Consider the following 12,159-nt stretch of genomic DNA (forward strand, 5'->3'; position numbering starts at 1 on the left):
CTACTCTGACTTCATACGGCTGTTTTGCCAGTCAAGCTGTCAGAGTGATCTCGGACTTACACGGAATAAAGAATGGAAACGGGGAATGTTTCAAAGAAACAACAATCAAAGATCCGGAGCAAGGAGCAAAAAAAAAAAACAAACCACAAGGCCACTGTTACTGAAATTTTACTGGTTTCTGACTACATTGACATGTTATTTAAACTAAAAAAAGTTGTGCTATAAAAAGTTATATGAAACTGGCTCTATCATTTGATTTTGAAACAAATTGAATATTCATACTAAAACAGGGATCAACAGCCTTATTGTTTTGCACAGTATCATTGTGAAATTGTAATTTACGTCCTATTGTATTATATCTGGACGGCTCAAGACCGACATATCTCATGTCGGCATCTGAGGAAGTCAAAGGTGAGATGTTTTCCTTGTTTTGTTGATTTTTGTACGATTTTGATTTATTGTTTACTATTTTTAATTTACCAAATAATTACTTTTTAAGTTTCCATACTTTTCTGTTAGACATTTCTTATTGTTTTTCCAGTAAGTGTATTTTTATAAGCTCTAGAAATAGCCCCACTAATTCTTTTTCTGAACGACATACGCTTATTTTAAACATCAATTTTTTTTCTGGCTTTTCTTGATTTTTCTTTGTCGATAGAGCTCCACATTTTCTCTGTTGATTCTACGTTTTTCTATATCTCTTTTTGACAACTCGGTATTTCTTGCATATGACTTCTTCTTTCGCTCATTCTCTTTTTGTAGGTATTCGTCTACATTTTGTAATGCCCGCGTCACACTGTCCCGATTTTTATATACGATGGACACCCGAATGCTAAAATTGTAAGTTCGTACGAAGTTGGTCCCGATCTCGTTAAAATACCAATAAGTGACCGAAGTAAGTACGATGAATAACGAAGTCTATACGATGGTGCCGAAATTGTATACGATAGCAAAAGATGGACATACGAAGGTTAACCGAAGACGGGTATTTAAGCTTCATATCTCAGCCGTAGCCTACACGATGGATCACGAAGGCTACACGATGGATTACGATGATGGCGCGATGGCCATACGATATCTAAAAAATACAAACAGAATTTCGACAACATATCGTTTCTGTACAAGTCTGCCATGCATGGCGGGTAATCTATCTTTTTGTCTAATTCTTATAAAACTTAGTTTATTATTCGCCTACTTCATGTAAGTTGCGTGTAAATAAAATTGTTATGGACACTCTAGAACCAAAATGCTCAAAACTTGGTATGGTGTTACTCGTTAAGAATATCTTAAGCGCTATTGACTTTAAAGTTCAAAGGTCAAGGTCACAGTGGCAGTTGTAATACAAGGCAATATCACCCTTGTGGACACTATAAAACCAATATGCTTCAAAAGATTTTAACCATATTTGGTATACTGTTCCTCCTTGTTATGATCTGACATTTTTTACGTTCAAGGCCAAAGGTCAAGGTCATGCAGATGGACTTGTTTTTTCTCCTTGAAATAGTATAATACACAGGAAATTGGTTGCTCATTTTTTTACCTGCTGGTTCTAACGACAATATTAAAGGTATTTCCAGTTACTAAATGTTTTGGTTGATTTCTAAAAAAATAGTTTATGTATCAAATATGCATATTCAATTTACCATTTTCTGCATGTGTCATATACAAATATAGTGTCCATATTTGTCCCCAATATGTTACATACGAGGGGATGCCACGCTCGGCATTGCCTTGTTTGAAAAATGTGTGCACTAGTCTGAATAATCACCCATAATTATGCCCATGTTTACTGATCTATCTTAAAGGTAAGGTAATGGGTTCGTTGATCCCTTTTATTCAAAAAGAGCTCTTTCCAGGAGAATATCACAATAATATAGACAAAAGGAAGGATGTGGGGAAAGCAACAAAGGCGGCAAAATATGACATATAGAAAACAAAATGGTTATGGAGTAAACATTCGTGTGACAACAACTCAGACGATACATAAAAAATCAGAATAATGAATAAAAAGTTGGTTTCCCTATATACATGTACCTGCAGTGTTGGTGTACGAGGCGCTTTTATTTAAAGAAACCCCAGCATATAATGATATGAAACAATCCAGATGGAAAAGGCCTGAACATATCGTTCTTATCATAACTAACGTTTTTGTCTTTTCGTGTTGTTGTTGTTTTAAATAGTAGAAATTGAATATGTTCCGACATTGTCTAATATAAATTAAAAACTCTAAATTCTTTGTCACTTTTAATTATGTTACTTGATATAAAAAATTGACAAAAAATAATATTTTACTTGTAATTGTAAATCCTGAGCCTGTAATAGCTTAACTTACATTTAGCTGGATTTATTGCCCTCGTAGTTCCATCTTGTCGCCTTCGTACTTTTATTCGATGGCAACACGACGGGATTACGAGGTCTTCACGAAGTCGTGTTGCCATCGTAAGACCTTCGGGTACCTTCGTGATTCATTCGTGTGGACATCGTAATGTCGAAACTGCCCGATGGAAACGATTGAAACACGAATGCAATACGATGTGCAAAGATGCATTCCCGGTGACATTACGATATTGAGGATGGTGATACGAACTCAATACGAACCCTCAACATCGGGCGCACCTTCGGGGATTTTTTAACATGTTAAAAAATTTAGAACCCTTCCCGAAGTTGTCCCCGAAAGCTAGAAAAAGTGGCCGATGGTTAAAGATGGTTAAAGATGGCACTACGAATAGCCCGATCTGGATACGATCAGCCCCGATTTTGAAAATTTCCATTATCGTGTTGCCATCGGCGTAAAAATCGGGACAGTGTGACGCGGGCATAACCTTTTTCTTTCTCGATATAACTTATTAAATACATGTATGTAATTTCCGTTGAAATCTTATAAAAATATGTATGTTCCGTTAAAATCTGATGAAATATATGTTTACTACGTTAAAATCTGATGTATAATATGTTTATTACGTTAAATCTTATGAAATATGTCATAATAATATAAAGTAATGTATTGTTATTTTAAAAACGTATGAAAAGTACGTAAAGCCATGCATATATTGTGTAAAGCAAATAAGTTCAAGGATATTTTTCATCCGTTTAACAAACAACAAAGCCTAGTTCATTTATAGCAGTTAGTCGACAGTTAAAATTTGTGTTAATTTAAAGACAGTACCATAATTGTCAACGATCTAAACTCAACATTCATCAGCAAGATTGACTGAGCATGCGCAGTGATAGTAAACATGACTGCAGATAACCATCCTAGATCATCTGATAATTTCAAGGCCTAAAAAATTATTAATTTGATATATTATTTTTAAGGTTACTAGCATTTAAAGAATTTTAACAGAATCAACTGTTTTGATGAATAAAGACTTTTATTCTTTGATCTTCTCGATTTTGATCGCACCTGCCGCTTTTTATATGCAACATAATCATATAAATTGAGAAAAAAAAACCCTATTAACCCTATTATAAGTTATAATAGGTTTTTTATAACAAAATTTAAACACGTCTAATATTTCCCAGTGAGTATTACTAAGATGCATATGCCTTTGTCATTATTAAAGTTCATTTAGTAGACACATTTGCCTTAACGGAATAACACACGGCTATATTTTATATCATTGGAAAGAGGAGAACAATCCTCATCGAAATGGCGTTGTCGTCGTTGTCTGCCGTGGTCACGTTTTTTTTTAAATCAGGGTCAAAAAGGTGAAAGCAAAAATTCAAGAAAAATGCACAGTCACATTTAGATAGCTTGTTTCTTGTTTGTTACATATATGCGTTTGGAGCAAAATAAAAACAACTAATTTATAGAAAAATATCTTTTGTATCTACATTTAGAACTTATAGTATATTTTTATCGCCAAAAATGACTTTAGATCGATTGTTTTGCATATAGGGTGCAAATTTGAAATTTTCAAACAGCTGTTAAATAACATTGACCTTGACCTATTTCTATTTCTAAACTTGAAATGTTTGTATTCAATTCGGTACAGGTAAGAACTAAAGATGAACTTTAATCATTTGGCGAAAACAAATGTGTTGTCATGTCTTCTGATAGTAAGGTGTTCGTCAATTTCTAGGTAAATATTGAAATTTCTGTTATTTGGTGTGAAAGAGTATATATAAATGATTTGTTTCGAAATTAACGTCTAACTTGGTTTAATATAAAGCTCTGTGTATAGCTTTGCTTTATAGAAGTAAAAATTACTGCAAACAGAGAAAAAAAAAAGGGGGGGGGTAAAAGTTATGAAAACAAAACGAATATTAGAAACAGGTAAAACACCCCTTCCTACATGTACAGATGACTAAATGAGCAACAGTTGGCTATAATGTTTACAAGTATTCCAAAAATATAATAAGGGAGAGGGTTATGTACAGCACCTATGTATTTGACAAACAATTGCAAACAAAAAAGGAGTGAGAAACCAAAGGAACATTAAAAACTTATAAAATGAAGACAAGCAGACAACAGCATGGAAAAAATACAAAAAAAAAGAACAAATGCAAATAGAAAATTACGATCGAGGCTAGTATTACTTACTACGTTCTATAGTCTCCTGTAGTTTAAGCCCACCGACCACGCCAAGGTCAGAGAACATATGGCAGTTTTTTTTATATTTTTTTTACATATCTTTCGGAATTCCCACTAGATAGATTACTACTATATTTCCAACGATTTCAAAATTGAGTAGATGTTTTATTTATTGTTTTCAGCTTTAACCTGAAACTCGCACTTTCATTTTTCATTATGTCCAGTGGACCGTGAAATTGGGGTCAAAAGACTAATTTGGCTTTGAAATTAGAAAGATCATACCATAAGCAACATGTGTACTAAGTTTCTAGTTGATTGGACTTCAGCTTCATCAAAAACTACCTTGACCAAAAAATTTAACCTGAAGCGGGACGAACGGACGGCCGAACGAACAGACGGACGGACGCACAGACCAGAAACATAATGCCCCTCTTCTATTGTAGGTGGGGCATAAAACAGTACGCTTACCGGTCCCAAACAGGGCCGATTACGTTTTATCGCATCATGTTACAGCATGTGCGGCTGGTAGAATGTTGCAGATGACAAACCCTAGAATTAAACATACTTCGTGGACAGGTAAATAGCGGCGCAAATCTTGTGTGCAAGTTATAGTGCTTGTTTGAAACCATAGCTCATGCGTATGCTGCAAGGAAGGGAAGTAATGAACGCATCAGATCAGAACATCTGTATCTTGTGGCTTTATTATTACCCTTCCCTTGATTACTTTCACACCGAACATTTTGTCTACATGAATAGCATGTAAAATCATGCGAGTATCTACTTCATCGGGCGTACAAAATAATTCTTAAAACCTATATACTCCTTCTGAGCTGATTTAGGGTCCTTGGAAGTGCTAGCTGGAATATTACTTCCTCATGTATCATAGTAACTGTTGATCTACCATGATGCTGAACAATCGATTCGCGAAGAAATCTGAATAAGGATTATGTACCCTTCTGTTGATTCAATGCTAAACATATGGAAATTTTATAGAAAAACCACGGCCTTTATCCTTGTACTCTCATATTTGGCAATTTGATGACTGATAGATATAGGATTATTGCATGCAGTGCTAGAATTGATTTCCAAAAATCAAGTTTATTAATGTAGTTATTGGTTAAAACAAATAAAAATATGGGCCAACTCAAGTACACCTTTTAGGGTGCGCTCGACTTTAGTGACTCAGCACGATGTATTTTGGAATTTACAGGTTGGTTAGAACATTTTAACCTTGACAAATAAAACACTTATCCCATTGTATTTCATTCCTTCTTCGTATCGGGCTTCATGGGCATAGTTTAACAGGACTGTAAATGTGTGCCATATTCCGGGTCTGAAACGTGACCGAAGGATTTGATTTGTATATTACTATTATAACAAAACTATCATTTAAAAAAACCAACTAAAGTTATAAAAACCAACAAAAAAACATTTCCAATTACAAAACAACGATCTTCAAACTAACTGGACTATTCCAAATATACAAATCGACCATACAACATGCAAAAAGAGATGTGAAGTTAGTGACAATTGTCCTAGTTAATGACCTGATAATGTAAGCTACAAAACGATTAACGACACGAGCAAAGGCGTGTTTGATTCAAGGCAGAATTATCACCAAATTTGTGTTTTAAATTGCTATTTTCTTCTCACCGATTAACATGACACGAAAGATATTTTGCACTCATATGAACCATGTCTTATTAATGTAATCAGTGTAAAAATCCTGTCAAAGTAACACGCAATAAATTTTCTTTCGTTCAAAATGTGGTAAAATTCAGCAAAAAAAATAGCCTTACTAAAATCATAAATCTTTTCAGCTTTCGTTATATGATAAATGTAATTTTTAAGCTAAATGATCAGTATCAATTTAACAAATAACACAGAAAGCAATAATTTTATTTTTCGTATTGAAGATGGCCTGTATGATGAGGTATCTTTGGGAACCCTAACAAACCAAAAAATTTTGAAAAAACGTTACCACGGGAGCTTACGACGACATTCATGATTGGAAAATATAATGATTTTTCAATAGTTTGCATATAAATATAGCCGTGTGTTATCCGTTAACTTAAACTCGTTAACTACACGTCTTTTTCGATACTGGACACCCTACTAATTGTACTTGAATACACAAATGACGTCCATAATATTTAGGTACAGTGATCGGAATTTGTTTTCTGCATAAAGAATCAGGATATGGCGTCTCGAGGCAATATTTGTTGTTTTTATTTCAACTTAGGACACCTATGTATATATCCTAACTTTAGGACCAAAGTTAGAACATATCTTTTCTGAGAAGACATTCGTTATCTTGAATTCGGACTAAATTTGTAAGACGTGTCCTATTGCAATCATAAGACACGTCATAAACCTGAGACAGTTTCGTTGACATGGCTCCAGAACTATTATGTATGTAAATATAAGAAGATGTGGTGTGAGTGCCAATGAGACAAATTGAAGTCTCAATCGAAGTCACAATTTATAAAACTAAACTAGTATAGGTCAAAGAACGGTCTTCAACAGGGAGCCTGGGCTCACACCGAAGAGCAACCTGTAAAATTTCTAGTGTAAAACCATTCAAACGGGAAACTAACGGGCTAATCTATGTAAATAACTAGAAACACTTATGAACCATATCGACTGAACATCAGATTCACAAATTTAACAAAACAAAATAAAGAGAGTAGAATTATGTTTCTGTTTTGCAGTCGTTTACAAAAAATATATTTATATGTTTTAGTTTGAATTCAAATTTAAAGTCAAGTTAATACCTCCTTAATGGAGGGAACATTTAAATTTATTAATACAAATTTGTTTAGTTGTTTTAAAAATATCAATGTAATTTATATCCAAATTAAATGTAATATGCTTTACTTTTTGAAAAGAGATCATTTTTGTTTTGCCAAAATCAAGTTAAATGTAACCAATACAGTGTTGAAATTTGATAAGAACTACTAGTACATTGTTACACAGATAAAAGACAACAGAAAGAAAATAAGTTTTTTTCACCAAGTGCATGTTATATTTAAAAAAAAAACTCCCTTCTTTGGATGCATTATTTGAACTTTTATCAATTGAAACTCACGTTTACTCTTTGAAACGCAAATCTAAATTCAGAATTTATAAAATTAATTTTAGGATATATATATATATATACGAGCCAAAGTATAATTTTTTTTGAAAGAAATACTATCTTTACCTTCCGCTATATAGATGATGTTCTTTCACTAAATAATTCAAAATTTGGTGACTATATCGAATGCATTTATCCCATTGAACTAGATATAAAGGATACGACAGATTACAGTTAAGTCGGCCTCATATCTTGACTTACATCTAGAAATTGACAATGAAGGTCGATTGAAAACAAAACTTTACGACAAGAGAGATGATTGCAGTTTTTCAATTGTGAACTTTCCATTTTTAAGTAGCAGCATTACAGCAGCATCTGCATACGGTGTATATATCTCCCATTGATACGATATTCCCGTGCTTGTATTTCCTATCATGATTTTCTTGATAGAGGCTTGCTGCTCACAAGGAAGCTATTAAATCAAGAGTTCCAAATGGTGAAGTTGAAATCATCTCTTCGTAAATTTTACGGACGCCATCACGAGTTGGTTGACTGTTATGTAATAACTGTTTCACAAATGATATCGGATATGTTCCTTACGTCGTAATTGCAGTCCCCTTTCCTTTCATAAATGTGACCTACCGAATTAGACTATTTACCGGATTTGTTATCTCATAAGCAACACGACGGGTGCCACATGTGGAGCAGAATCTGCTTACCCTTTCGGAGCACCTGAGATCACCCCTAGTTGTTGGTGGGGTTCGTGTTGTTTATTCTTTAGTTTTCAATGTTGTGTTATGTGTACCATTGTTTGTCTGTTTGTCCTTTTCATTTTTAGCCATGGCGTTGTCAGTTTAATGTCGATTTATGAGTTTGACTGTCCCTCTGATATCCTTCGTCCCTCTTTTATATATTCACTTTAATTCTGGTATACAGAATGACGCCAACATATATTTATGTTTCCTTTTTAATGTGCATTTAGAAACTTTCAGGTCGTTCAATGCAGCATGTAAACAAGTAAATGTTCATGCAATTTATCCTTCAGATTTGCTCTAAGATCGAAATAAACTCAGATTGGTGAATATTCTTATAAAGGGTCACATAATTCTTTACACCATCACCATCACCATCATTAAAACCAGGAAAAAAAAGAAAACAAAATCAGTTGTCCTCCTTTCATCAGTAAAATATCTAGAAACTATCAACAAATAAACTCGGACTTATTTCTTAGTACTAAAGACTTCCTTGTTTTATTAAAACAAAAGTACATGTTAGCATTCATCTTTTTTGAGATATCTGTTGTCGGGTGATGATTTTTGAGCACCATCCTACCAAAATCCACAGCTGCAATACTACCATGATGACTTGAAGGAAAGAAAGCTACAGGAAAAAGAAAAAAAAACCGAAAGATTGGATTGTTGCTACATCAGTTTGAACCTATCCATCGTCCTTTGTGAAACAGATATCTCGTGATGACGGCCGTAAAATGTCCGATGGGGTGATTTAGTTCACGCATCATTGTAAAAATGACGGAATTTATTGAGACTGTCATCAAAGTGAGAGGGTTAGCGCTAAAAAAACCCAGGTTTAATCCACCATTTTCTACATTTGAAAATGCCTGTTCCAAGTCAGGAATATGACGGTCCATTCGTTTTTGATGTGTTTTGATATTTGATTTTGCCATGTGATTATGGACTTTCCGATTAGATTTTGCTCTAAGTTCAGTATTTTTGTGATTTTACTTTTTAACATCACTATTGGAACTCATTGTTTAGAATTTCATTATAAGTGATCTAATATCAAAACCTATAATTCAGAAGTTTTAAATCGATTGTAAAATCAGCACTATTATGTTCTCGCACGTTAAGCTTTTCACAAATGAATGTACCAAAAAAAATAATAAAAAAGTCATCGAATATACCAGGCGTATATTTTGTTCACCAGACGTGCGTGTCTTCCACAAAAGACTAACTAGTAGCGTTCAAATTAAAATAAAATAAAGAAGTTAAGAAGCATTGAGGACTCAAAATTTCGAAAGTGTTTACCTTTGATAACTATTTGCCAAACATATCAAAGGTAACCCTACCCGTACTTCGTATATAATAATATCAAAAGACATCTTAAAAAAACAAAGAATTAAACTTTTATAAATTGTGAAAAGTAGTAAATATTGAACAGATCCACATTGTCCAATCTATGTTTGTGTATTTGCATATACAGGTGATGTTTCGTGTCGCTGTATTGACTCTGCAAAGATAAAGAAAAACATATTGCTATTGACATGAAGCTATCCTTAAAACATCACACATCTAACAAAACATAATGAATTGTTCTCAAAAACGTTAACTTTTTTATCACTGATACTGATATACATTTTAAGCTTGCAGTAAATATACAATTTTCAAAATAAAGCTGTTTTATGTGTATTTTACAATGTATGTTGTTTGCCTTGTCCGTGGTGTCCAGGGCCGATCCAGCAATTTTAAAACAAAAGGGAGAAGGGGTCCAACCCAGGAGAAAGGGGATTAAAAATTGATATCCCTTTTGAAATGCAATGATCATAAAACAAGGGCTCCAACCCCTGGATCCGCCTATGGGTGTTATCGCTCTTTCTTTTGATTTTAGCATTCTGTCTGTTTTAATAACAATGTATTACTAGTATTAAAAAGAAAAATGTTTTAACAAATACAAATTTAAAAGAACAGTATGAGATTTGTGAATGAAACAAGAATGTGTCCTAAGTACACTCCACTCGCACTATCATTTTCCATGTTCAATGGACCGTGAAATTGGGTAAAAAATCTAATTTGGCTTTAAAATTAGAAAGATCATACCAGATCATACCATAAAGGGAACATGTTACTAAGTTTCAAGTTGTTTGGTCTTCAACTTCATCAAAAACTACCTTGACCAAAAACTTTAACCTGAAATTCCCACTTTCATTTTCTATGTTCAGTGACCGTGATATTGGGGTAAAAACTCTAATTTGGCTTTAAATTAGAAAGATCATATCATAAGCAACAAGTGTACTAAGTTTCAAGTTGATTGGACTTCAGCTTCATCAAAAACTACCTTGACCAAAAACTTTAACATGAAACTCCCACTTTCATTTTCTGTGTTCAGTGGACCGTGAAATTGGGTTTAAAACTCTTATTTGGCTTTAAAATTAGAAAGATCATATCATAAGTAACAAGTGTACTAAGTTTCAAGTTGATTGGACTTCAGCGTCATCAAAAACTACCTTGACCAAAAACTTTAACCTGAAACTGCCACTTTCATTTTCTATGTTCAGTGGACCGTAAAATAGGGGCCAAAAGTCTAATTTGGCTTTAAAATTAGAAAGATCATATCATAAGCAACAAGTGTACTAAGTTTCAAGTTGATTGGACTTCAGCTTCATCAAAAACTACCTTGATAAAAAACTTTAACATGAAGTGGGGCGAACGGACGCACGGACGAACGGACGCACGGACGGACGGACGAACGGACGGAGACACAGACCAGAACACATAATGCCCCTCTACTATCGTAGGTGGGGCATAAAAACCTTATCAGGAAGCTTTTTAACCAAGAGTTCCAAGTGGTGAAGTTACAATAAGACTGATCAACGGATACTATCATGAGAAACACATACGGAGCAGTATCGGCTTAACCTTCCGGTACTACCACCTTAGATTACCCAAGATATTGGCTTGGATCGTATTGCTAACTCTTTAGGTTTCTATGTTGTGTTTCTTGTACGGTAATAAAAAAAATTTGTCAGTTCATTTTGACTTATGAATTTGAATGTCCCTTTGGTATAATTCACCTCTGTTTTGTTTTAACAGAATATAATATAAAGATAAAGATTAGGTCAAATTGGAACCTCAGTGTCTTAGCACAACTATCCCAGTCTCATGAATAGCATTTTTGGCGTTGCGTTCATCAGGGATTATCAAAGAGGAACTAAGTTTTAAGGAAATAAGGTGTCGAATGCTGATGATTTTAATCAAGTAGAAGTTGAATTTCACATAACTTTCAGTTGTTTATTTCACAAAAATAGACAAAACGCTATATAATTACAAAAATGGGTTGAGTAGTTAAAACCTTAATCAGACAAAATCATGAGAAAGACCAACGTTTACAGTATCATTATTAGGCAGCCCAAATCTAAATAACATGTGAATGAGACAATACCTTTGTTGTCTTTGATCGCATTTTGATAATATGATCCCAGGTTTACTATTCCGATTTCTTCATAAGTAGATACGCTTAAAAAGATTAAACAAATGTATACAGATCTATAAAGACATTGTTTAAATACCATAAAGCATTTTTGCATGGTTTACATTGGCTTAAATATCCATTTGTGAATTATTGTTGTCAAGAGTTATTTTGATTTGTGTAGTTACTTGTTTTCAATAGAGAATTAGAAACAATATCTAATAGCTGCTGATTTGATGTTATTTTGAGGCACATTTCACATGTCGCACCTTTGCCTCATACTTATATAGACTGGTAAGGTACATTAATAAGAAAAGGCTTTTGTAGAATAAAGAAATAAAACCCA

At 33.7% G+C, this 12,159-nt stretch overlaps 1 protein-coding gene across 1 annotated transcript in view; it reads right to left on the minus strand.

Moving 5' to 3' along the window:
* Nucleotides 1-8,830: 8,830 nt before the first annotated feature.
* Nucleotides 8,831-12,159, minus strand: part of LOC139524802 (cell adhesion molecule CEACAM5-like) — a 44,782-nt gene continuing 41,453 nt past the window's right edge. Inside the window, exons 14-15 of the mRNA XM_071319886.1 lie at nucleotides 11,787-11,860; nucleotides 8,831-9,857 (exon numbers count right to left, since the gene is read on the minus strand). Coding sequence (XP_071175987.1) covers nucleotides 9,805-9,857; nucleotides 11,787-11,860 — 127 coding nt within the window. The 3' untranslated portion in view covers nucleotides 8,831-9,804. The remainder of the gene's footprint in view (nucleotides 9,858-11,786; nucleotides 11,861-12,159) is intronic.

The sequence above is a fragment of the Mytilus edulis genome, chromosome 5 (genome assembly GCF_963676685.1).
Source record: "Mytilus edulis chromosome 5, xbMytEdul2.2, whole genome shotgun sequence".
Taxonomy (NCBI): Eukaryota; Metazoa; Mollusca; class Bivalvia; order Mytilida; family Mytilidae; genus Mytilus; species Mytilus edulis.